The sequence below is a fragment of the Triturus cristatus genome, chromosome 11 (assembly GCF_964204655.1).
Source record: "Triturus cristatus chromosome 11, aTriCri1.1, whole genome shotgun sequence".
Lineage (NCBI taxonomy): Eukaryota > Metazoa > Chordata > Amphibia > Caudata > Salamandridae > Triturus > Triturus cristatus.
The window spans coordinates 1116839996-1116867801 of NC_140594.1; the positions used below are offsets into that span (position 1 = coordinate 1116839996).

General features: G+C 45.7%; 1 protein-coding gene across 1 annotated transcript in view; it reads right to left on the reverse strand.

Annotated features, from left to right (window-relative positions):
* LOC146786139 (cytochrome P450 2J4-like) overlaps positions 1 to 27806 on the reverse strand; it is an 87946-nt gene that overhangs the window by 16302 nt on the left and 43838 nt on the right. Inside the window, exon 7 of the mRNA XM_085635641.1 lies at positions 3684 to 3871. Coding sequence (XP_085491767.1) covers positions 3684 to 3871 — 188 coding nt within the window. The remainder of the gene's footprint in view (positions 1 to 3683; positions 3872 to 27806) is intronic.

Consider the following 27806-nt stretch of genomic DNA (forward strand, 5'->3'; position numbering starts at 1 on the left):
TGCTGACAGATTACCTGGCTTCCTTGATGTCTGCACTACAATCTTGTCGTTCACAGGTGGTCGCAGCCTTTCCTGACAACACTGAGGTGAAACCCCATGACGTGGTTCCCGGTGATTTTGCACTCGTCAGGAATTTCGATAGGAAAAGCCAATTGGACCCCAGGTGGAAACTTCCTAAACAAGTCCTGCTGACAACAAGAACAGCCGTGAAGATCGAAGGGAGGAAGGGCTGGGTGCACTCCAGCCATATAAAAAAATTTCATGGACTTCCTCCTGATATGAACAATACTCCCCGTGCATCTTCTCCCATTGACTCAAAGCTACCTTTGGCTGAGGCCAGTAGCACCGAACTCTATAAGCAAAAACTTAGGTCCAGGCCTAAACTGTCGGACGATTTGATTGTTTAAGTCCTCTCCAAGGTGAAGCGGTTGAATCTGTCCTGACATGTCTCCCTTAGGTCTGAATCATGTAGAGTCCAGAATCATAATGAAAAGACATGCATACTGTAAATTACTGCGTAGCCACTGTATTGTGACTTTATTAATTTTGTTTTTCTTGAGTTTTATAATAGTTACTGCAAGTATATTATTGCATATGTATTATCCTGTTTCTAGACGTGCTATTAATATAACTGATGAACATTCTTTTAGTGACCTACCCCCACATGAGTTGTCCTACAGACTTGCGCTGCGTAATAACACTTTCATTAGTATGTTACATCATTCTCACCAGACTAGTAATGCCACTAATTGTTGGGTGTGTGGTCGACTCCCTCCCTATCAGAATAACAAAGGAGTTCTGCCTTTCTTTCCACATCCGTTCACATATAATGGCACCTGTGGAGCATGGTTTAGTTTATTGAATTCCATAGATTCAAACACAGCAGTTTATCAACACCATTGGATATGGGGAAATCTGAATATAGTGTTATACAAGGTCTGTCTCCCTGACAAGGAGGGTCACCCTAGTAGAACAGGAACTGATCTAGAAAATGAAGTATATAGCTTAGGTAATTTTACACCTAATCTCATGATTCTGAATGTCAAATCCGAAGTTGAGCTAATCTTGCCCACCATGTCAGTATTTCCAGTTAAAGGTGAATTATGTGTAAGAAAAGTTGGTTCCATACCTATGGGCCATAGCAAATGTGTTACTACAGTAGAATATAGTGATGAAGGCAAATCTACATTTAGAGCTTCCCGCCATTCCTACTTTATATGTGGTCAGACGGCATACATGCGTCTACCTCTAGATTGGGATGGTACCTGTTACATTGCATTCCTTCTGCCACCTGTTTTCTTAGCTCCTCCTGATTATTATCGAAATACTCGTTTAGCACACAATAGAGAGCGAAGAGATCTCCCAGTTGTCGATTATACTGAGACGGCATGGGACAAGTATGTAGATTTCAATAAAGGTATTTTTCCATATATAGGTACAATTTCAAATAGTAAGTTGATACGTAGACTAACCAAGACTCTTGAAGCCGTAGTGAATGAGACTATAGCTGCCCTAGGCAATCTGACAGAGGAACAATCAGTGATGAGGATCGTTGTCCTTCAAAATCGGCTTGTCCTTGACGTCATCCTGGCCGATAGGGGCGGAGCTTGTAGGGTCATCGGATCCAGCTGCTGCGTATTCATACCAGAAAATTCGCCATCTGTATATAAAGCTATAACACGCCTTCATAAGATTGTGAGCCAGATACACGAGGATCCAGGCACTTGGACTTGGTCCGGGTGGTTTTGGAGTCTGATATCAGCCTGGGGATGGAGAGTTCTATCCTTCCTAGGTATTGGCCTTCTTATACTATTCAGTTGCTGCTTATGTCTGCAATGTGGACCAGCGATTTGTGGTCTGTGTGCCACATCGTGTATTCCACATCAAGGTTTTCGTTCAAAATCCCGGAAGAAGAAAGAAGAAGAAATGATGCTCCATGAGCAAATCGATGGATTAATGAAGATTGATGTTTCTTGATGGGCAAGTAAGGGGACAAGGAGGGAATGTGGAAAAGTGGATTTCCCTGATCAGTTATGTCCCCTATCTTGGACCCCAACGGTTCTATATGCATGTTACAAACACATGTATGTTCTCTCCAGTTCCAGTTTCGAAGACGCAAACACATGTGCGTCCACCGTCAACATGTTCTCTGTCAGATCCGCCATCAATGGGCTGGATATTCGATTCCTAAATAGGAAAGGCCACCGACTTTATATGGCTCAGTTACTCCATTTTTACAGTTCAGGCGAAGTAGGCCCGATTCTGTCCTCAAAGCCTTTCCCTGCCTCTCTGTCTCTGACAAACGTCAGCTTGAGCTTGCATCTGTATCCATGAACTTTGTCCTATTTCTTGTGCAGCTAACGGTGCCTGCCTCGGCCAGTTTAGCCTGTCTGCCAAGAAGCTGTATTTCACCTTCGAATTATCTACTTTGCTCTTCAGCCGATGCATTCCTGTCTAGTGATTTAGGTAAACATTTCCTTTAGCTTCTGAGCCAGAGGCTTGGCCTCTTTGTCCTCCTGCAAGTAATTCATAGCCCAGTTGCCATGGAAAGTTTTCTGTCTCTTGCATCTCACATAGACACTTAGACGTTTGTGCACGCACACAGTCAGTATAGACTAGATTCTGTCCGAGAGTCCTTCCTTGTGGATAACATAGTTCTCTAAACATAGGATGTTAGATATGATTTGGGATTAGGTTGACTTGACCCCCTAGACTTTTCGTCTCCACATGTAGAGTTAATGTCAAGCCCCCTTCACCCCCTAGTTACACGTCAATTGCACGTCATGCTGCAGCGCGCGCATCTATGCCAAGTATTATCTTATAGATCCACCTATATGTGATAACTTTAACCAATTATGTTTCTTTTTACTCCTTATTACGCCTAGTTTCGTTTACGTAGTTACTATGTCACTTTTCATATCAATTGTTACGCCTTCTACATTCATTTCATTGTAAAATACTTACTATAAAAATGTATGTCTGTCAATAAAGTATCGTACTTCACTTCCTGAACCTTTGCGGTGACGGAACCTGAAGGCCGCCACTCGAGTCGGCCATTTTGGAATAAAGCCCATTCAGAAACCTCTTATACCACGGATTCTGCCTCTTAATATTCTGAGCTATTTGTTTAAAGTATCCCGTGTGAAATTCAGTATGGTAATGAATATTTTATTTACCACAGTCCACTCAAGTTTAATTTTTTGACACACATTGCTGATTTCTTCAACACACAGGTCTATAGTTGCCTGCCTCTCTGGGCTTAATTCAGATAAGCAACTTCAAGCAAAATCTTTTCAATGTACATTTCATACCCTACTTCATGTGTGAGGTGTGTTTCTTCTAAGTAACTGATGGTGAAACTTGTAATCTATGCCACCACACCACCTAGTAATGCTGATGAATATGTTTCTTTTCATTGTATAAACCCTGCACTTTTTTTCTTCATATCCTACCTTACAATGCTTGTAAATTTACTTTCCTCGTCGATAGATACCACAAGTGTCAGTAACAATGTTAGTGTGCTTGCACCTTGCCTGATGGTAATCTTTATACTCAATGTTATGTATTTTAACTCCCAGTAACTCACTACCTATACACTGCCTGATGATAACCATGCACTGTCTGCTTCACATTTCATCTCTCAATGCTAGTCAATAGGTCTCACAATGCTGGTGCATAAGTACCTTCTCAATGTTGAATCCCTGCAATGAGGTTTCCATCACAGTCTTCCTAAAAAGACCAATAGGTACAATGTTGCTCATGCGCTGTATCTCGTGAATCACGGCATTGGTGTAGGGAAGCCTCTTTCGGTCCTCATAGTGAATGATCTGGGACTCTCCAAGGACATCATCCAGCTCCTTCTGGACATTCTCTGGAGAGAGATATTTACACAAATCAGGGAACTGGTGACATTCTAACCCAGCAATGTCTACAAATGAGATAGTTGACAATGCAGGCCTATCCAGTTCCTCAACTCATCCTAATTCAGACCAGCTAAGTTGAGCTCAACTCACTGCAACTCAACTCTGTTCAGTTCAATTCAAACCACCAAACCTAATGACATACAAAAAAAATCTTTCGACAAGTGCAGATAATATGCTCTTTCATTTGAATTAAGGAAGAGACCGGAATTCCAGCAGCAATTTCACAAATTCATTTATTACAATGCTGTGAGGATTAACCACATCAATGAGTTTGGCTTTACACAAGCCTTGGTCACAATGTGCACCCCCATTTTTGAAGGTTCTTTTTATACAGAGTAATAAAAAGAGAAAAAAAGACTGTGGTACAAACTCTGAAAACCAACCATATTTTCAAATATTCTTATTTGATATTAAGAATGTATTTGTGCACCCAGATAATTCCTAATACATTTACCCTCTCAATTTCCAAAAATAAGCATAAACTCTAATTTAATCTTCTTTCAAACTCACTAATAAATCACTATCAGTATTCACCTGTATTACATCATCAAGCCTCAGTAGGTTCACTTTTAAACATATTGACCCGCAATGCTCAACAGTATTTAACCACCTTATTGTTAGACCTGATACACTTCAAATAGTGTTTTCCTAACCCTTTTGCTGTTTCCTTCTGAGTTTTGTTAATTCTCTTGCAGTGGGCTTAGGGCTTTGGGCACTTCCCCCCTGTAAATGCAGTGTGAAAGTGGGCACATCCTTCCTATTTATGGTAGGAAGTGGTGCTTACATGGTATTTTCAAACGTGTGTCTGTCCTGCCAATGCAGGTCGGCGTGTGCACTCAAACGGATCATGCTTTTAAACATGTTTACAAACCTACCATGGCAGGTCTGTGATGGTGCCATTGCGTTTGTACTCAGGCTGGTCTGTCAAAAGCACGGGCCATCGTAAGGGGATCTTTCACTTCTAAGCAAAGTGGAAGGTGAAGGACCAGGCAGGTACACAGATGTGTTCCCTCCCCAGGTAGCAGGGAATACCCAAGCGGGATTCTCTAACTATGAGGCTTGCTCTTCCCATAGGTTAGCATCGGGAAGTGGTTGACAGTACTTCAAACTGCAATAGTGGATTGCAGTGGTGCAGCCTTATGATGTTTCCTATCAATGTCTTTGCAATGCCAACCCCTTTCGAGTGATAAGGATGAGCTTGGCATACTGGCTTAGAAACGCCACTTATAGAATTGAGGACATTTCTATGCTCTGAAACTCTGTATCTGCCGTGGTGCCTGGTGCTGGTCAACGAGGAGGCCTAGGGAGCACATCTAGGCATTCTCCAGTGACAGCCATGAACCATTGTGCATGCAGTTGAAATGGCCCACCTCTGCCATTTGCTGGCCTGGTGGAATAGATGGAAGGCAGAAGTTGTGACACTTGGCCTCTGGAGCCAGATTATGGGCCCCATAAAGATGGGGATTTGCATTCCATGGTCTCATGGCAGACAGGATGGAAATTTAGAGGACACATCTGTGAGTCAAAGAGATACCCTTTGAACCCCCCAACTTTGAAGGCCCACCACAGTATAACTATGGGTGCCACCCTCCTACAAAAGAGAAATTTGCTTGTGGATATGCGGGACCTGAGAACCAGGACTGCGTGGTGCACACTGACAGAGGAATCTTTTGTGCAAAAGGAGGATTAATGCCATTGGAAGGGAGCGCGTATCCTTCCTGAACAGTGGCTGGCCTGGGCTGACTACCTGCTGAAGTGTGGCATCCTGAAGTGGGCTCTCCAAGGACCAGTTGGCTGGTCCCTGCTCTCTCTGAGATCTCAGGGATTTCAAAGATCTCCTATGGGGGACCCACACCATCTACCAGTGACATCTGTAGAGCGGTGACCCCTCAAGTGCCCATATTGACTGCTGAATTCCAATGGACGTACTGGTAGAAGTGTGCCTTCAAGGGATTTTTTAAGAAACTAAGTTGTATGATTTTTATATAGGATAAAAATATACCTATAAGTCAGGTTTCTCTCAAAGTACATATATTATAGGTTATACACTATGCATTAGTCATATGTATATATATCATTCCAACATAATTGAAAAGAACGAATACATGAATAATAAAATCATCAAATAAGTAAATAGTCAAATAATCAAAAGAAGCAAAGGGTGTGTAAAAAGAAATGAATTTATATCAGTGAATGGTATTCAGGGTACCTAAAATGAAGACAGCTATACAAAATGTGGAAGGAAATAATACATTCAATGGTTCCTTCACTCAACAATAAATCAAACACTTTCTCATAACAATATTCAAAAAATTATATAGAAAACAGTGTGAGAGTCGGGGTCCTGGGGTCAACTTTTAATCTACTAGTCCTGAAGATGGTCTTATGGAGTGAAACTTAAAGACCGAAACGTCGACTCTCACACTGTTTTCTATATAATTTTTTGAATATTGTTATGAGAAAGTGTTTGATTTATTGTTGAGTGAAGGAACCATTGAATGTATTATTTCCTTCCAAATTTTGTATAGCTGTCCAAGAAAAGGAATCTGGGCCCGACACAAACCTGGGTGGAAAATTTGTTTTATTAGCAAGGGTGGTAAGGGGTAGACCAGGAATGCTTGTTTTCTCTTTATTGTTTGCCAGTGGCCAGGAGGTTGGCTGTCAATGGCAGTAGAGGGAAATCCTGCCCAAGCAGCGACAGTCAGCCACAAACGTCCACAAAGAGGGATCGGGGAAAAGACCTGTACCCAGGTCTTATCCTCGGGTCATGGCTGCAGTTGACAAGAACGGTAGCGCTGAGTCGAAAGCATGTACGCAGAGAAATGCCTGGGAAGCCCAAGACGCCAACGGCAGTAGAGCAGAATAAAGATGATTTTGCTACCATCAGGGATTTACCCTCCTATGCAAAATTTAGCATTTTGGTCCGGATCAGTGCTTGGGTTGATTTAGGGAGAGCTATGGGGAAGGTCTGGAGGGCATATAGAAGCTGGGCACTAAATTCATTTTTAAGCTATTGATGCGTCCTAACCAGGATATCTCTAACTTGCCCCATCTATGAGGTCCTTAAAGAGGGCAGTGAGCAAGGGGGAAATGTTGCTGTCATAAAGGGTGCTCGTACGGGTCGGAAGCTGAACCCCTAGGTATGCTATGGGCGGCGCGGCCCATATGAACCCGCCCCTTTCGACGGGGTCTCGAAAACTGCTTTATGGGTCTGCTACTCCATTCCATTTGATCTGGAGTAGTCCATTTTGGAGCCCGTCACCTGTGAAATGCAATCTAATTAAACCAATAGTACCTGGATGCTTGTTTCCAGATCGGTGACAAAGTATACAATATCATCGGTTAAAAGGGGGGACAAGGGACATCCCTGCCTCGTACCCTTAGTCAGTGGGATGTCAGGTGTGAAGGCAGCATTAATTTTGAGCTTTGCTGACAGCTTTTAGAAGTTTTAGCTGAATAAAAGTTTTCATCTTGGGGCCTAAGTAAACTCTATCCAGTACCCTCAACAAATATGCCCAATCCAATCTATTGAATAACTTCTCAGGGGGATATTCAGAAGAACATGTGGTAATCATCTCCAAAATCAGTTAACACAATCCCACATATCGCCGTCTATCGCGGGGAAATAACTCGGTGTCAACGTCATATTCACAACACGGCGGTAACATGCGATAGTCTCCCAACAACGCATCAAATACCAGCGATAAAAGTCCCTGGACAGAGATAAAAATCTAAAGCCCAGCGCGAAAAAACTTGTGATGGGCACAACTGCGAAAAAAAATCCAGAAAGAAGCAGCGACAGCTTGCAAGTCCCACAAGTCATGCAGCCACAATCACTATAAAAGCGGCAACCAAAAACACGAACAAAACGAAAAACAACTGCGAAGCACCCTGGAGGTGGCCGGAGCAAGTACAGAGGACAACATGAACCCCGCAAGCCCCATCGAGGACCAGCCTGGGACCATCATTGGGGAGACGGTGGCAGGAGTCGGGGGACTGGACACTGCACAACATGACCTGAGCCAACAGCAACAGGGTGAGTAATGACCAGGGACTGGGGAGACGGGGGAGATGGGCACAATGGCACACATGCACAAATAAGCATAGCACATCTGTGGACAAACCATGCCCAAGAGTCACAACTCCGAAAAATGCCCAGTTTACCCAAGTCTGCAACATCTCAGCACTGCATAAGCACATATGTGAAAGGCACACCGCCAGCCAAATCAGAGCCGAAGGGGCAGCTCACCCACAATGCAGCACACACACATAAGATGCAGATCACCCCAACATTCACAACATGGTACAAACTGCAACACTTTCACAACAGAACAGAGGACACAACTGCTGCCCCCTGTACATAGAACATGTCCATTCGCATTTGGCATAGCAGGAAACTGTGAGATGACAATGTACAAGTATGACCTCACATCCCTGATGGTGCAGAAATGCCAAGTGTCCCACTTCCGACAGGCGTCTCCTCATTAACAGTCACAATGTACATTGCCATGCAGTCTGACAGTAAACTTGTACAATGCGTGAACATACATGTGAACACAATGTCAATCTGCATTTCCCCTTCACATTGCAGAGGGAGAATCAACACCTCCTGCAGAGTAGATCCTACAACTCAGCACTGATGATGAAGATGACCCCCTCAACGTCTACACCGACACACTGCAACAGCTCAGGAACAGCTCCGGCACCCAACCTCCCGAAGCAGAGCAGCCCAGCTTCATCCATGAGACCTCACCCCCTGCACAGACCACACAGCAGGAAGCACCCACTACCACGGCTGTCTCCCAGAACCCCCATGACCAACACATGGCATTCCAACGCCGTGTGTTAGGGTGCCAGGAGGAGATGTCTGACCAGCTGCGGGTGGAGTTCGACCTCATGGCAGCCAAACTAGATGCCATACGTGGGTATCTAAGTCCCATCAGGGACCACTCACAGCCCCTAACGGACACCCACTGTCCGCTCCTTGCTCTACAACAAGCCATGGCTGGCATTGCTGGAGTCTTGACTCTGAGCCAAGAACAACTGTCTAGTCAGAGTGGCCCCAGCGATGTCATCCGTGAGATGGGACACATAAGGAGAATGATGGAGAGCTCAGAGCCGATGCAGGTGGAAAGAATGTTTGCCACGGCTGCACACCAGCGAGATGTAGTTGTGAATCTCCATGCCCTGCAGATCCTCGTCATGGCATTACCACCACAAGGCCTGGCGCGGATGGATGCTGCTGCTACCTGCGTTTTGGGGATACTGGTTCCTTTCAGTGGAGACATGCGAAGTTGGACCCTGTGGACCGGAGGAGCAGGCGTTTTTGTATTTCTTATTTATTTTAGATTTAGTGGCAGGAGCGTTATGCCATTCTTCTACTTCTTGTTTCCTGCGTTGTCGTCTGTGGCTGTTTCCCGTAAATTGGTCTTGAAATGCTTTTCATCCGCTTTGAGGCATTTTACATGTCTCAGTAGGGGCAGTGATGTCAGTGTCCTATTGGCGGTTCCAGCAATGTCAATCCTGACGTCTTTCCAGTGTACTGGCAACGGTTTCCTGGCAGCCCGTTTCGCACTGTGAGACATCCATTTCCACAGCGCCTGCGCTTCCCAGTTTCCTGGTAACGCCTACTCATCTGCAGTCTTCAGTGTGGAAGGATTCCTTGCTTCAGGGTGCATATTTTCCAGGCAGCACATTGGAAAAGCTTTCACCAAAGGTACAGTAGATTTGCTTCAAGTGTGTGCACTTTTTGGTGATACACGCATCTTTTACTATTTAATTTGCATATTTGTATGTCAGGGGTACACGCACCCTTAGTTTTAGCTATCAAGGCCTTTTTGTGCACTCCTGTCGGTGATGTGCACACCTACATATATTACTCCTCATTCTTGTGTAATTGTGATGACTATGTGCATCCACAATTTAACAATTTAACAGTCTGCCTAGCTCATCTTCATTTTTGTATTTCAGTGCATTTTCTACACAGTATTGTACATTTCTTCAGCTAAAGATTTTCTGGCACAAATTTTATTTCACAGTTTTTCAATTTTATTGCACATCATCCTAATACCGATGCAACTATCATTGTTACTACCTTCCACCTTTTAAACAACACCGGGAAACCCCCCTATGGAGTGGGAGTTGTAGTTAGAGTGATTTGAAGTTTATTTAGAGGCCATTGGAGCAGAGGTTTTCACCCGAAAGAACATACCGGCTGTGTTATGCCATTCTTTGGGCATGGGGGGAAGGAAAGTTTTAAAACACTTAAAATGATGGATGCAAGATTAAAAAAAAGTGCAATCTTGTTATGGAAATTCACAAATTTTATATGAGGAAGCAACTTCAGGGGGTCACCAGTGGAGGCTTTTATGAGTGATCTCAGGGTTTTAGCTGCAACTTGTGACTATAAAACCTTTGAGGATGAAATGTTAGGGATCAACTAGTGGAAAAAACCAATAGCGAACAGATCCAGGAGAAGCTCTTGATGATGGAGAACTTAACTTTGGATAAAGCATAATAGATAGCCAAGAGTGTGGAAACAACTGCTATGTACATGGATGAGATGGTGTTGGAAAACCGAGTTAATGATGTTGTTGTGGGTAATGTGCTAAAGAAAAGGGAAAAGAAGGTGGATAGATAGAAACCTTTAGAGTGTTATAGATGTGGCAGTAGGAGTCATTTGGGTAATGCCTCCTCTTGTGCCAAACTCGACAAGTATTGCGCAAAGTGCAAAAAAGAAAGAATATTTTGCTAGGGTGTGTAAATCAAAGTCAACAAATGTTAAACCTAAAAAGGTCCTTTCCTTGGAATGCATATCAAAAGGGAATTCTGATTCAGACTGTGAGGATTGAAATGTTTTCATTATGGTGTCAGATTCACTTAAAGCATGTGGTCCCGATATAGATCTGGATGAACCTAATGTGTTAAAGCTCAATACCATAAGCATCAGGAATTCTGTCTAGCATATGGTATTAAGCCTTTGTAAGTGTTGGGGGAATTTGATAGTGTATTAAGTTTTAAGAAGCATTTACCTCTGCCACGATTTATGTGGCAAAAGATGGATCTTGTCTTCTGGGGTGGTTGGACCAAAAGAATCTTGGAATCATCTTGTACCCTAACAGTTCAGACTAGGTTTTGCTCAAAGATGAGTGCCAGCCAGTGTGGGCTGTGGGTGTGGTAGATTGAAGAGCGTAGTTTTCAGAAGTCTTTAGCAAAAAGCTTGTGAAAATTAAATGTTTTCCACACCGCATAATTCTGAAGGGCGGTGCTCAACCTGTTGTTCACAAACCCAGACGGGTAAATTTTGCGATTAGGAAGGAATTGAGTCAAGAGTTGCAATGCTTATGTCAGCATGGGATCATCGAGCCGAAGGAGAGCTCAGAGTAGTTGTTGCCCGTAGTTTAAGCCAGGAATGGGAATGGTGCTTCCAGCTGGGTATTGATTCCAGGGATCTGAACGAGAGGATATGGGTCAATAGACACCCATTACCCACCATTACGGAAATGTTAGGTTCATGGAAGCGGGTGAAAGTTTTCACCACATTAGACATGTCTGCTGCCTACCATCAAATCACCTTACTGAAGGAAAGTTGCCATTTGACATAATTTGTAACCTCAGCTGGCACTTATAAATTTCGCAGAATACCCTTTGGGTTTTGCGTCAGCCTTAACAGTTTTCCAGAGGGTGGTGGAGGCTATGTTTTCAGGGGTTCCTAAAGTAAAGTGCTTCCAGGATGACATTCTGGTGTATGGTAAAGATATGGAATGTCATGACAAGATGTTAGCCAGATTGTTATCTATTTTGACTTATAGGAGGGTTACCTTGAAGGCAGACAAGTGTAAGTTTGCTGTGGATGTGGTGCATAATTTGGGCTACAAGTTGGGGGGGGGATTGAACCAAAAGCCATAAAGGACCAGAGGCCATAAAGGAATTCCTTGTTTCACAACATAAAGATCAGCTTCAATCATTTTTTGGAATGCTGGAGTTCTATTCTCATTTCATTCCCAACTGCAGTGGGAATACCCATAACGTGGGGGCTCTTTTAAAAAAGAATCAGCAGTTTGTGGGGTCGTCAGAGCAGGAGCGGGAGTTCCAGGAAATTTAGCTCAAGCTAGGAAGTGTCATTCCCCTTCAGCCTTTTGATGCTCATCTATTGTGGTGACAGATGCCAGTCAGCATGGGTTGGGTGCTCTCCTACTACAAAAAAGAGATGGCAGAGAAGTGGTGGCTTTTGCGTTGCAAACCTTCTGGGGTGCAGAATCTACTTACTTTGCAATTGGATGTGAGGCTCTTGCTTGCTGGTGGGGCATAGACCATTTTAGAAAGTATCTTTGGGGTACTGAATTTGTCATCTGCATGGATCATAAGACTTTGGTGAATATGTTTACCACAAAGGATGCCTGTGCAAAGAATGTTTTTGCTGACTGTTTGTCCAGATTACTGCTTGGGAATGAGCAGACTGATGCAGAGTGGAAGGAAGATTGTTGCTTTGTAGCTTCGTAGGAAGAGTCTGGTTTTGGGTGTATATCGGAGGAGGAATGGAAAACGGCCATGCAGGAGAATGAAACGATTCAGGAGGTGGCTAGAATGTTGGGCAAAGGTTGGATATTTAAAGACGCGAAGGTGAGCTTTTTCAAACATGTATTTCCGAAACTTAACATGGAGATGGGACTAATGAGAAGAATGGATTTGTTGATTGTGCCACGGAAAATGTCAAGTAATGCATTGGCGTTGGTCCTTGAGGGTGTGTGGGCATGACAGCCATGAAAAGATGGATCAGGGAGATTTTTTAGTGGCCAGGAATGCATCGTGGGGTGTAACATTATTTGAGAGATTGTGTGGCAAGTGCTGTGAGTGATAAAACTCAAGTCTCAAACTCAACTGGCTCCTCGTCAACAAGAGGATCACGTTCAGGCTCATCACCACGCACACAAGTCTCTCCACGACCTGGGCCCCAAGTACCTCAACGACCGCCTGACCTTCTACACGCCCACCCGCCAGCTACGGTCTACTAGCCTCGGCCTCGCCGCCGTACCACGCATCCGAAGAGCCACCGCCGGAGGCAGATCCTTCTCCTACCTGGCAGCCAAGACATGGAACTCCCTCCCCATCCACCTTCGGCTGACCCAGTACCTTCTCGCCTTCAGGAGACAACTCAAGACCTGGCTGTTCGAGCAGTAGCGGACCCCTTCCCCCAAGCGCCTTGAGACCCTTCCGGGTGAGTAGCGCGCTATACAAGTGGTATGATTGATTGATTGATTGAAGTCACTTTTTCGAGTCCGATTGAAGCAGTACCTGTACTGGATAAACTATGTTTCAAATTGGGGCTGGTTATCATTGGACCAAGTATGTATTGGATGAACGGAGCGGGGATGGGTTGATGTTGGTGGATTAAGACACACAATGGCCCGAGGTGCATTTTGTGGAGTCAGCTAACACTGAGGAGGTGATAGAATTTCTGCAGTTTTTATTCTGAGAGGGAGCTCCAGTTTAACTTTTTACTGACAATAGATTGCAATTTGTTGCTAATGAGTTCCAAAGATTCATATTTAATTGGGGTATAAAGTACATTACTACCTCTTTCTATCATCCCCGCAGTAATGGTTTGGTGGTACTGTGCTTATAGAGTCGTAAAGGACAGTATACAATTGTAGGTAGCCAATGGATTGAATTGGAAAAAGGAACTCAGGGATTTGTTGTGGGCTTTAGACTAGACAGAGCGCCATTACAAATGAATCACCTTTTGCCTTATTGAAAGGTAGAGTGGCTGCCACTCAACTGGTTGGACCTTGAACTTGTGATTTGAAAGTGTCTGATGTTACATGTGAGCAGATGAGGGATAGTTGTGAGTAGGCTCAACGTAAGTATGTTGCCAAAGAGGCAATCAAAGAAAGACACCAAGCCACATTCAAAACAGGAACTTGGGTTCAGGTCAGGCTACCTGGTATAATAGCTAAGGGGCATGCTGAATTTTCCAGTCCCATGCAAATTGTTTCTGCCGAGGACAGAGACGTCCAATTAGGTGCTGGGAAGTGGTGGAATAAAGAGAGATTGGCCTAATAGAATGGGGCAGAAAAGGCCATAATTAAATAGAGCACATTTTCACCTATGCAGAAAGATCCTGGTCTGAGTGGTTAAAAAACTTGAGAGAAGACTACCTGCATGGCTTAAAGACTATTTGAGTTCTTGAACTGAGACCAATCTTTCACCCTGTGTTATACTTTTATGTTGGTCCATTTCAAATAATCCTTGCATTGTTGTTCCATTGTATATTTTCAATGTATTCTTACGGTTAACTTTTTTATGCATTGTGAAGGAATAATGGGTTTCCATTTGTAAATATATATTTTTTCATTTAGCTCTGTTATGGGGAAAAGATGTGTTGGGTTCAGCTCTCAGAATCCATCCCTCACTCCATCGTGACAACCATCACCAGGGAGTAATTTAGAATGGGAGGAGATGGTACCGTCAGTTGCTGGTGGCTGCCTGCTCTGTCCAGTCCTGTTGATAAATAAATACCTTTTTCTCTTACCCAAGTTTTGTGGATGCTGGTTTGTTTCACCTACTTATTGTGAATGAAGCCTGATTGCTCTGGCCATTAGGGGTCGGCCAGATAGGTTGGAGGAGATCCATGAGTATTGATGCAAAAAGTTTTACATCGCTATTCGGTAAATTATTGGCCTATATCAATCAATCAATCAGGGTTTTTTAAAGCACGCTACTTACCCGTGAGGGTCTCAAGTTGCTGGGGGTGCAGTTCTGGATCAGTCGAAGAGCCAGGTCTTGAGGCTCTTCCTGAAGGTGTGCAGAGCATCTGATGTTGACTGGGAGCTCGTTCCATGTCTTTGCTGCGATGTAGGAGAAGGCTCTTCCACCAGCTCTGGTTCTGTGGATGCTTGGGGTCTCTGCCAGGGCGAGGTCGACGGAGCAGAGGTTCCTTTTGGGTACGTGGAAGGAGACTATTTCGTAGAGGTATTTGGGTCCGATGTTGTGGAGGGATTTGTAGGTGTGGGAGAGTAGCTTGAAGGTTACTCTCTTCTCGATGGGAAGCCAGTGGAGGTCTTGTAGGTGCTGGGTCATGTGCTCATGTTGTGGGGTTCCAAGGAATAGTCTGGCTGCAGTGTTCTGGATAGTTTGGAGCTTGTGTAGCAGGGTCTTGTTGATTCTGGCGTAGAGGGCATTACCGTAATCCAGTCTGCTGGTTATGAGTGTGTGGGTTATGGTCTTTCTGCATTCGGGGGTGATCCACTTGGAGGTCTTGCGGAGGTAGTTGAAGCAGGTGGAGGCGACGGCATTGATCTGGCTGGTCATGGTGAGGGAGGAGTCTAAAATGATGCTGAGGTTTGGGGTGTGGTCTGAGGAAGTGGGAGGGTTTCCGAGGGTGGAAGTCCACAAGGTGTTGAGTTTAAGGCAGCTACAATTCATCCTGGCTGCGACGTCGTTCATTCCTTCATGGAAGCTGAGTCTGGTGTCTTTGGGGTTCTTTGTGAGGGAGAGGATCAATCAATCAACCAATCAGATGTTTGTTAAGCGTGACTACTCACCCGTAAGGGTCTCAAGGTGCTAGGGGTAGGGGGGATGCAGGATCCATTCCATTAAGGATGTCTAAGAGCCAGGTTTTGAGGTTTCTTGCGAAGATGGGGAGTGATGTTGTCTGTCTGATGTGGAGTGGAAGGGCGTTCCAGGCTTTGGCTGCGAGGAAGGTGAAGCAGCGGCCTCCCGATCTGGTCTTTCTGGTGCCGGGGACCATGGCATAGGAGAGCTGGGTAGATCGTAGGGTCCTTTGGGGTGCGTGGAATTTGAGTCGGCCGTTCAGGTATGCTGGTCCGGTGCCGTAAAGGGCCTTGTGTGCATGGGTGAGTATCTTGAAGGTGATTCTTGCCTCGACGGGGAGCCAGTGGAGTGTGCGCAGGTGCTGGGAGATGTGGCAGTGTTTTGGCAGGTTGTGGACCAGTCTTGCGGCGGGGTTCTGGATGTTCTGTAGCTTGCGGGTGAGGTTTTTGTTTATTCTGTCATAGAGTGCGTTGCCGTAGTCGAGTCTGCTGGTGACAAGGGCGTGAGTGACCGTCTTTCTGTGTTCAATGGGGATCCATTTGAAGGTCTTACGAAGGAGGCTGAGGGTGTGGAATCAGGAAGACGAGACAAAGTTGATCTGGTGGTCCATTTTGAGCTCGGAGTCCAGGATGATTCCCAGGTTGCGTGCGTGGTCCGTGGGGGTTGGCGGGTTTCCGAGGGCGGGGGCCACCAGGTGTCGCTCCAGGCATCGGGGTTTGGGCCCATGAGGAACACTTCTGTTTTGTTGGTGTTTAGTTGTAGGCAGCTGATTTTTATCCATTTAGCGACGGCTTCCATGCCTTCTGGAAAGTTGTGTCTGGCGGTGTTGGGTTCGTTGGATAGGGAGAGGATGAGTTGGGTGTTGTCTGCGTACGACACAATGTTGACTCTGTAGGTTCCGACGATGTTGGCCAGTGGAGCCATGTAGACGATGAAGAGCGTCGGGCTGAGGGAGGAGACTTGGGGGACTCCTCAGGTGGTAGGTGTAGGGCACAAGATAAAAGGGGGGAGTCTGACCCACCGCGTTCTGCCAGAGAGGAAGGACCGGATCCAGTCGAAAGCCATGTCCTGGATTCCTGCGTCATGGAGTCTGTGTATTAGGGTGCGGTGAGAGACTGTGTCGAACGCCACTGAGAGGTCGAGGAGGATGAGGGCTACTGTTTCTCCTTTGTCCAGTAGGGTGCGGATGTCGTCTGTTGCAGCGAGGAGGGCGGTTTCCGTACTGTGTTGTTTTCTAAAGCCGGATTGGGAGGAGTCGAGGATGTTGTGCTCTTCGATGAATGTGGCGAGTAGGCTGTTGATGGCTTTCTCAATGACTTTCGCTGGGAACGGGAGCAGGGAGGTGGGTCTGTAGTTTTTGAGGTCAGTGGGGTCCGCTGAGGGTTTCTTCAGGAGGGTGTTGACCACGGCGTGTTTCCAGTCGTCAGGGAATGAGGCGGTAGCCAGGGAGAGGTTGATGGTGTGGCGGAGCATGGGTGCGATGGTGTCGGCGGCCCTGTTGAAGATGTGGTGGGGGCAGGGGTCCGTGGGGGCCCTTGAGTGGATTGACTTCATTGTCTTCAGTTTGTCTTCGGTGGTGAGGGCTGTCCAGTTGTCAATCGCTGGTTTTCGGGTGTCAGGGGTGGTTGGGGAGTGTTCAGTGTGTTGGTTGTCTTCATTGAAGTTGTCGTAGATGCTCTTGATTTTGTGGTGGAAAAAGGTGCTGAGTTTGTCGCAGAGGTCTTGTGAGGGAGGGATGTCTGTAGACTCGCTGGTGGGTTGGACGAACTCCTTGATGATGTTGAAGAGTTCCTTCCTGTTGTGCGCGTGGGTGAAGATTGTCTTCGATCACCGTTTTCCTAATTTCTCTGATGAGTTGGTGGTGGGCGTTGGTGGTGGCCCTGAAGTTGTTGTGGGCTTCTGTGGATTTGGTGTTCCACCAGGCCTTTTCGAGGCGGCGGCAAGTGCGTCTGGACTCTCGAAGTTTGGTGGCAAAACCATCTGGCTTTCTTGGCGCAGATATTGTTGTTTTTCTTGAGGGGGGGTATGGAGTTGGCGCTGTCCGAGACCCATCTATGCAGGGTTCAGGCTGCGGTGTTGGGGTTGTTGTTTTCCACGAAAGTTGGGGTGGAGTTGTTGAGTGAGGAGGTGCGCTGGTCGTCGGTGATTTTGGTCCAGTTTCTTCGTGGGAGCAGATGCTGGTGTCTGTGGATGGTGGGTGTACTGAAGTTGAAGTGGACGTAACGATGGTCGGTCCTTGCGAGTTTGGTGGTGTGGCTGAAGGTGATAGAGTTTCCTGTAGTAAAGAGGGGGTCGAGGGTGTGTCCTGAGACTGTGAGTGTGGTGCTTGCTCATGATCTGGGTAAGTCCAATGTTGTGGAGGTTGTCCAGGAGGGATGCGGTGTTGGGGTCCAGTTGGTTGTTGAGGTAGAAGTTGAGGTCTCCCAGCAGGGTCTAGTTGGTGGATGCGATGGCCTGTAGGGAGATGATGTCCATGATGGAGTTGGCGAAAGGGTCCGCGGGGTCTAGGGCGTTGGTAGAGGAGGGTTCCTCGGAGGGTGGCAGTGGTGCTGGCCAGTATCTTGAAGTGAAGGTGTTCCAACAGGTCTCTGTGCTTGTCAGAGTGTGCTCAGGTGGAGGAGTGATTTGTGGATGATGGCGATTCCTCCTCCTGGGTGGGTGGGGCGGTCCTTCCTGGAGATCTTGTATCCTTGGTGGATGACAATGGCGATGTCCGGTCCCGAGGTGGTGTTGATCCAGGTTTTGGTGAGGAATGCTACATTCGGTGTGGTGCTGTCGAGGAGGTCCCAGATTTCAGTGGCATGTTTGTGGAGGGATCGGACGTTGAGGAGGATGCATTGCAGGGTCTTCAGTTCGGTTGTGTTCTTGTGGGCGGGTTGTGCTGGATCTGTGTTCTTGGAGGTGCTACAGGTGTGCCTGCAGTGATGACAGCTGAAGGGTCCGTGGGTGTCGGCTGGTGATGCTAGCTTGCAGTTCTTGTTGCAGCCTGGGTTGAGTGCGTGGAGTGCTGCTGGGTCGTAGCGTTGGTTTGGCGCAGGTCCAGGGTTTCTGGCATTGGTCTCGGTTGGGTGGCAGACAGGCGCAGACGGGCTTGCCTTTGGCGTGCCAGCGGCACTGTCGTGCAGCAGCCGCCATTATGTAGGGGTCAAGGAGGGCTGGACAGCGGGAAGGCTGGAAGGGGAGCTGGATTAGTTGCGCTGGATGTGCTGGAGGGAGGGGCCACGGGGGCAGCAGCGGCGGTAGAAAAATGGGTGGGAAGGTGCAGGAAACAGAAAAAAGCTGAACTATAGATTTAGGAAAGAGGGTGAAAAACGAGTGAAAAAACTAGTGAAAACGAGTAGAAAGACGGAGCAGAAAGTGGGAGACAGAGGTCCACTGGACCACCAGGGATGAGGCACAGGTGAACCTGCAGGTGGAGGAGGGCCTCGAACACTCACACTAGAGAGTGCAGGGGCTGGGGAAGGCCTCACTCAATGGTGGAGCTGCTAGGGTGGGAGAGCAATTTCACTGACAAGAGCTGGGTGTCGTCGGCGTAGGATACTATGCTGAGCCCATGCTGTCTAACGATGGCGGCGACTGGGGCCATGTAGATGTTGAAGATCGTGGGGCTGAGCGAGGATCCTCGGGGTACTCCACAGTTGATCTCTGTGGGTTCGGAGATCTATGAGGAGCATAGCATCATGGGCTTGTCAGGTTTCAGGAAGAGTGTGAGGTAGGCCCGTAGCATCATTTTTAGAAAAAAGTTGAAAACCCTTGTTAGGGGCCATTCAATGGGGTCGCATAGATTTTGTAAAAGGAGGCAGGAAACCCATCTGGGCCTGGGTTTTTACGTGATGGGAGGTTATTAATCGCAGTCCAGACCTGGTCCATTGTGATGTCCTTATCTAACTGATGCAACTCATCCTCTCTGTTCGGGTGTGTATACCTGCAAAGATATCCCTCTTGATGTTGCCAATATAAGGTCTGGGCGTGGCAGAAAGTACTATAAAAGGACCGTAAAACTGTGCTTGGCGCAGCTGGCCATCCTCGTCTCTGACCTCCTTGAAGTAGTTATGCGTCACTCACTAGCACAGCTTTTGGGCTAGGAGTCTATCCGCCTTATACCCCCATTTGTAATAAGCTTGATTGACATAGAGTAACGTCTTAGCTGCCTCCTTCGTCAGTATCTGTTTGAGCTCTCATCTAAGCTTGCGGAGATCTGTTAGGGATCTATTTGAGCATCCTTTCTTGAGGAGTTTGGCCATGCGCTAAAATGCAGTCACGTGGGAGATGAGTTTCCCTCGGGAGACCGCCTTAACTGCATCCTAAAGGTTTGCAGTTGCACCTCTGTGTTATCGTTGTCGGTGAAGTAGTGTTCTATTGTATCTTTTATAGAGCCTGATAAGGTTGGGTCTTGGAGCATCCCCTTGTTCGTCACCCATGGTCTCAGAAACAGTCTATGTGGCTCTGCCAGCCCCACCACCAGCCCCACTGCCGTGCGATCGGAGAGGACCTTGACATTAATTTTGGAGTCTATGGGCCTGGGTAGCCAGGAATGGGAAGCAGGAGGTAATTTCTGTATTAAAAGGTTTTGTGTAATTTGGAGTAAAATGTATTGTCCTGTTCATGGGGGTGGCGGTGATGCCGTGCTTACACTAGTGATAAAGCAAAACAGTGGTGCTATGGGGTCTATGTACATGAATAGTGACTGACTCAGGATGCAAAAGGTGGTTTGTACACACTCTGACAGAGTGAAATACTCAGGTATCAAAATATAAAACAGTATTCTATTATTGTGTCAACCTTTCAATCCAATGCATACAATTTAGACATGGTCTTCATCTGGGTGCAGGTTGGGAAGCACCTGTGGGGGAGAAAATGCCTAGTGGGCCTAATTTAATTGAATACAATTTAAATGTATTAATTGTACTGTTGGGTGGGCCAAACTAACCTACAGTCGAGTGGTTGTGATGGAAACCCTGGATTGGGTGACTCATCTGTGGTAATAATGAGGGAACGCATGAAAGTGTCTTGTGGTGGTTTGTACCAGGAGGAAAAACTCACCACAACAATCTTTAATTAAGGTCATCCTGAAGCTCAAGGTTGTTCCAATTTCCAGTTTCCCTAACATTCTTAACTTTTTTTTAATGTAATTGCTTGCTAAGTTATAAGTGCAGACGCAAATAATATGTTTGCACTTGTTGTCTATTTGCTGTGGTTGTAGGAGTACATCCCCTTGCACCGAACCCCTTTTTGTGCTTGCCTTACAAGGCGCCTGGGATAACCAAGTTCGATACATTTTTGGATAAGCATATTAGATTCATGATTCATGAAAATAATCAGATCTCTTAGTGCAACTGAATGTATATGTCACTTTTATTCTCTGGTTACTATCTAGACATGACGGTTTTAGGCTATGTGGGTACTCGTCACACATCATAAGTTAGCGTGACTTACCACGCATTGTTTGTAGGTGATACCCAGTACTACGATGTGTGTATTGTCTAGACACATATTGGCTATGGTCATTAGCATGCTGAATGGGAATATTTGACCTATCACTTACTTGTTCCACCAGTCAGAGAGATATATACTGGTCTTTTCCCATTACAGACCTCAACCTTAACCTCAACCTTACTTCGTTACACATATCCGGCCTACACTAGGATTTCCTTGATATCCTGAATATGATGACCAATCTTGAATACTTTGAAATAGAGGTTACTTATAGTTCCCTTATATCCGTGGTGACAATTGCTTTAAACTACTCACAATTTGCCACAAATACATCCACACTTTTGCCCACTAATCTAACCATACTCATGACTAGCTAAATTATATGGTATGTAACATGTATGTTTGGAACTCTTCACTAAATTGCATGAGAAGTACACTGCATTGAGTGCACCCATAACAACACCTCTTTCCTCGCTTCACTGACACTACTTGTAAACAATATTGAATTACTCCATGGTTTGACTTTTAGGATTAAACACGGCACAAGTTGGGTGCCCTTTAGGTCAGTGACCCCCGGTGATTGGACTCTTTAATTTTCCCAGAGTTTCCTCTGTTTTTAATACTCCTGTATTTATAATATAGCCCTGAGGAAGTCTGCTGTCACAATTACAGCTTAATTCTAAAAATGTGTTGGGTATTGGGCGAGTGAAAAGCCAGAGTGTAAGGACTAGAATTGGATACTGCAATAAAAGAACAGTCGATAACACAACCCTCGACAAATGATCGATTTTCTTGAGTGTTCGGAGATCCCGTTTGAATTCAAATTGGAAATGTATTTTCCGAAAGAGAATGATTGGGTGGCTCTTCATCCTCCAGAGCACCATACAGTTAATGAACATTTAAGATGCAGATTCTTAGTCACTCTGCACCTATATACCTCGCCACCACTCTCCTTGTCTAAGATCTTGTCTAAGAACTTAGTGTAGTTCTGGAGGAAGTGCCCAAAGAGCAAAGTGTCCCCCAGGTTCTGTGAGTGACCACTAGAGTAGAGCAACACATTCCTCTCAGTAAGTTTCCTGTACAGTGAAAAATAGCTATAGACTTTCTTGACTTTGACCCACAAATCTAGAAATGGAATAGCTGTGTTGCTGAATTCACAGGTGAACCGTATGTCAGTGGACAGTGTATTAAGCCATATGTGGAAGTTGTGTAGTTCATGTTCTGACCCCCTCCATAGAAAGAACACATTATCTATACGTCTCACCCACTTTTTATTTTCTGTAGATGGGGGTTTGGGGTTGTAAAGATGTGTCTGTCTATGTAGTCAGCCATATAAAGGTTTGCTAGGTCTGGGGCAAACCCCACCACCGTAGCTACGCTCTTGACCTGAAAGTAATAGTTGCTGTCAAATTTGTAGTAATTTCTTGTCATCGCTATCTTAGTGAGTTCTGTGATGAACCATCTGGGTACCTGTAGGGGTTGTGGCCTTGAATCCATGAGCTCAATGATCTCTCTCAATACCTCTTCATGGGGTATGTTAGTGTATAAAGACTGTATGTCTGTTTGATGTAGGGATTGGTCGAGATCGGTTAAGACCCCAGTGAAATCTAGCCATAGTGAAGTCGTGTCTTTGTGGAATTCAGAGAGTAATAGCTGGATGGCTTCCTTGGTTTCTGGGGCCTTGGGGATCAGGATTCCCCCCCACCACGAATCACTGGGTGGCGGCTGGGAGCTCTCCCAATGGTTCCCCTCAGGTTTCTGTAGTATGTCTCTGTTGGAGGAAGAGCAAGGAACCTTTGCTCTGTTGAACACCATCGGCGCAAGGGACAGATGAGTCCAAGGGCCCCACGGGACCAACTTCCAGGGAACTCCACACTGGCGAAAGATTCGATAAGCCCCCCTCAGGGCCCCTGGATCCTATGCCTCTCCTCAGGTTCTATTTTACAGCAGGGCTGCTGATTAGATCTACAAGACCTCCAACCCTTTTCTACTCACTGTCCCTTCTAGGGTTCCTAAGTGGGGCCAACCAGTATCAGCTGCCTGCTCGGCACACCCTCCCCACCCAGGAAAGTCTCCTCAGTGCCTGAGTCCAGTGCCATGCTGTAGCTGCATCGGTGAGGCCTCTGTGTCTTGTTGGTTGTGCTCCTTCATGAGCCTCCCGGCCGGCAGTCGCTACACAGCCCCACCATCAAGCTGGGGCTAACATGCACTCTTGCGGCCCCAGTATCCTCATGCAGACACCATTGACTGCATGGATGGGCCCACTGCCAGTTCTGGGCCTGCCCACTCCATCACCCTCTGGGGATTGTCCTCAGATCGACATTGCATCGTGGCATGGGCCCGATCCCTAAGGCAGGCCCGCTGCTGAGATAGAGCCCCTCTGGATCATCGCCACCTCGAGGACCCTGTACCGGCTCTCTTTTGCCTTGTGTGGGTACCTCTGACCACTGCCAGACTGGGGTCCGCCTGCTCTGTCTCTGCTCTAGGGGTTATTGCATAGGCTACTTGTACCCCTCAGTGCGGGCCTGCTGCCAGAACAGGGCTCATCTGTTTTGCCTCAGCTCTGGACACCATCTCTGGCACCTCCATGGGGACTCTGGGCCTGCTTATGAGTGCGGCCACGTGCCGTGGCAGGCCTAGGGCCCAGTCAGAGCCCCAGTGCTCACTCCTGGACTCCTAAGGGAGCCCTCTCCCACTGATGCCATCGCTCTATCTCCTCATGGCTCTCTTCACTGAGGACTCATTCCTGCGGATCACGGGGATAGTATGTCTTTGGCCTGGTGCTCTCTAGGAAGATAGCCACCTCCGCGCCGGCAGCCGTGTCTTTTTTTGGCCTCCCCTCCATCTAGGCCTAGCATCTTGTCTGGCGTCCCCCATGACTCTCGTCTCTCATAATGGGGTTGCGCCAAGGTTCACTCCTGTAAAGATTTAATGCATTGGGGGGAATAGGGGCTCTCACACGGAGCTCAGAGGAGACACGTCTTGCCTGGCCTTCTCCCTGGCCACACCCCCTCAGGCTTTTCTAAACCATGAAATGAAATAAAAGTGATACCCTTGGGTGTCTAGGCACTAGTCTCAGAGAGATGAGATGTATAAAGATGAAGACGGTGAGAATATTGATTAAACAGTTACGTTTCAGTGCTTTCTTGAAAGCTAACAGATCAGTTTTAATTTTCAGTTCCCTGGGAAGAGAATTTCATAGCCTGGTTGTGTCCACAACAACACCTCTGCCACCCTAGCTGGCTTTCCTGTATGCAGGCACTATGAGATTATATTCTGATGCAGACCAAAGTAGCTTGGAGAGATGTACCATTGAAAATTCAAGAGCAATCAAGAACAATCAACATGTAACTATTCACTATTCAGCCACGTGAGTGAACTTCACATTTGATTTCCCATCTGCCATCAGGGCCACGGGAAGAGTAGACAAAGCAATCTCCTGCAAACATGGAGGTAGTAACTGTGCTCTGCCTGTTCACACCAGCCAGCCAGTGGTGTGATTTGAGGCAGAAGTTTCAATATGTCTTAATGGTTTCTCTTGTCCATTATTGGGAAAAGCATTGTTTCCATAATCAGAACATAAAAGTCTATGCTTCTCTTTCTTCATAAACTTAATCATGTTCAAAAGAAACATCTTCATCATCTACTTATTGAATTACACCCAAATACATTTGATTGGGGGCTTGTGGAAGAGGATATATTTTTGCCTTGCCAAGTAGATCTACCAATCAAGTGATGAAATAAGGGGGATATTTCATTGCTGCTATTCAGACCATACAGGGCACTGAATAAAGTGCATACTTTTCCTAGTATTGGGTTGTGACATTAAATATATTGGACCTGATTCATAAAGGTAACTTACACATTTGAGTAAGTTTACTACTTTTAGGTATTCAAAAACTGTGCTTTTGTATTAACCCCCATAAGCAATAATATTAAATGAAAACCAATTATTTTAAATAATTAAAGTAAGTAAACATATAAACCAATAATACACATCATTTTAAAAAATAGTATTCATGTATTTGTTTAATTATAAAATATTTTAAATACCTGTTTTGAATTTGAAAGACAACGTAACAATACTTTTTAATTAAAAATCATTGAAATAATTTAAATTAAATCTGCACATCACTTTTAATAAATATTAATGTACATTAAAAAAAATCACAGCCTTGACCACCACATTCAGGGTGGAGATCTCTGCATAGAAAAGTATAGGGAAACAATAAAAAAGTCTATTTTAAACAAAAACAGATATTACAAATAATTTTATGTTAAATTGTAATGTAAATTCACGCTATATGTGTGCTTTCATGTAGAAGAAAATAACGAAGTAGTACAGCATTAATAAATTCATTTTGAATTAAAACTTTAATTGATGGCAATATATTTTATTTTATTTAAATATTTTTCTGACATTTAAATTAAAAAAAGAGTTCCTACCTAGAGAAAAATGTTAATGTCCATTAATAATTATTAGAATTAAGTAAATGTAAGTTAGTTAGTTTGAATAAAATGTAATGTCATATTATATTTAACTAGAAGCAGGTTGTTAAAAATGGTATATTTAAATAATAAAAATATACTAGTTTTGCATCTTTTTAAACAATAATACATAAATATGGATTGTGTATAAATTATGTTTAACATTAATTTATGTTTTTATATAATTTAATTTAACATTATTTCCTACAGGGTTTTATTTTAAGTCATTAACTCCTTTACTTTGAATGGGAGAGAGTTGTTGCACCAGTCTTTGGTGCTTTCTAGTGCTGGACATGAGCATGACTCATTACAACGCATACTAATACCACGCGTGCCATTACAACGCAGGTATTACTATGTGATGCAAGTACAAAAACATGCCATTACATCGCATACTTTTACCAAGCATATGCTTTTACCACGCATACCATTACAACGCAAAGGCATGCGTGGTAAAGCTATACTCATGTTAAAAGTATGCAATGTAAGTGACACTACCCTGCCCTGCCCTAAACCCTAATTTAGTACCACTGCACAACCTTCCCTGACCCCTAGTACTCTCCCTACATGAAGACTACCCAGCACGACCCCCTGACAGTACCCTAAACTCAACAACACTACCCTGCACTACACACACACACCACGACACTACTCTAAACCCTAAAAAACTACCTCCAGCATGACCCTCCCCCGACCCCCAGTCTGCTCCCTACACTTAAACACTACCCTGCATGACCCCCGATACTACCCTAAACCCTAAAACACTACCCTGCACTACACACACACCACAGCACTACTCTAAACCCAAAAACACTACCTCCAGCACGACCCTTCCCCGACCCCCATTCCGCTCCCTACTCTTAAACACTACCCTGCACAACCCCCCTGACACTACCCTAAACCCTAAAACACTACCCTGCACTACACACACACCACAGCACTACCCTTAAACACTGCCCTGCACGACACCCCAGCACTACCCTAAACCCTAAAACACTACCCTACACTACACAACATTACAACAGTACCCCAAACCCTAAAACACTACCCCCAGCACGACCCTCCCCTGACAACCAGTCTGCTCCATACAGTTAAACACTACCCTGTACAACCGCCCAACACTACCCTAAACTATAAAACACTACCCTGCACTACACACACACCACAACACTACCCTAAACCCTAAAATGCTAACTCCAGCACGACCCTCACCAACCCCCAGTCCGCTCCCTACATTTAAACACTACCCTGCACAACCCCCGACACTACCCTAAAACACTACCCTGCACTACACACATACCACAGCACTACCCTAAACCCTAAAACACTACCTCCAGCACGACCTTCTTCCAACCCCCAGTCCAGTTCCTACACTCAAACACTACCCTGCATGACCCCCCGACACTACCCTAAACCCTAAAACACTACCCTGCACTACACAAACACTACAACACTGCCCCAAACCTTAAAACACTCCCCCCGGCCCAATCCCCCTTACCTCGCTCTCCTCGTGATTCCTCTCCCTGGTTTCTGCTTCGCTTCACGTCGGCTGAGGTGCGGTGCACGATGCACGTCGTTGTGAGGAAACGGAAGAGCCTCAGTTTCCTCACAATGAGGTGGATCACCATTACATTGCATGCATTGCAAAAGCGCATGCGATTAAATAACATGCGTAGTAAAGGCTACGCCTTGTTACATTGCATGCGTTGAAACACATGCAATGTAATGGTATGCGGTGTAAAAGCTGTGTTGAAATGGCTGTTTACCACTGGACATATCACACAATTGCAAGTTACTAAGTTACAAGTGTAATTTACTACAAAAGTGTAAGTTACACATATGCGTTATTACAAAAGAGAAAGTTACACCCCATGATACTACAAAAGTGCAGTTTGTAAATAGTACTTTGTAGTATCGGAAACAGGACCGCCTGAGATGGTGTTGGCGGTCCCGTAAGAGGCATTACAAAGTGACCGCCACCACGGCGGACGCAATGCCTATGTTTTGCATTGCGGTGGGTGTTGCTGGTTGCAGCACCAGCCGCAATGTAAAATAGGGACACCTGACATATACCTGAACTACGTGGCAGGCACACGGTTCAGGGATATGTAGTGGGGCACCATAGGTTTCCACCAGTGCCCATATCGGAGGGCAGGGGAGAAGGGGGGCCCACCATGGGCCCCCAAACTCCCTTTTTGCCTACATGAAAAATGCAGGCGGAAAGGGACATCATATTCCCTTTGGTGGGCCTGGCAGGCACTGTCACCGTTGTGGGGATATGCTTCCCCTGTGACAGTTCCTCGAACCCTGCTTACGATGGCAGTGAGACCACCACTGTCAGGCTGGCGGTGGCGGTCTCACCATCATCGTAATCAGGCCCTAAGTTCTTTCAATACTAAATCACAC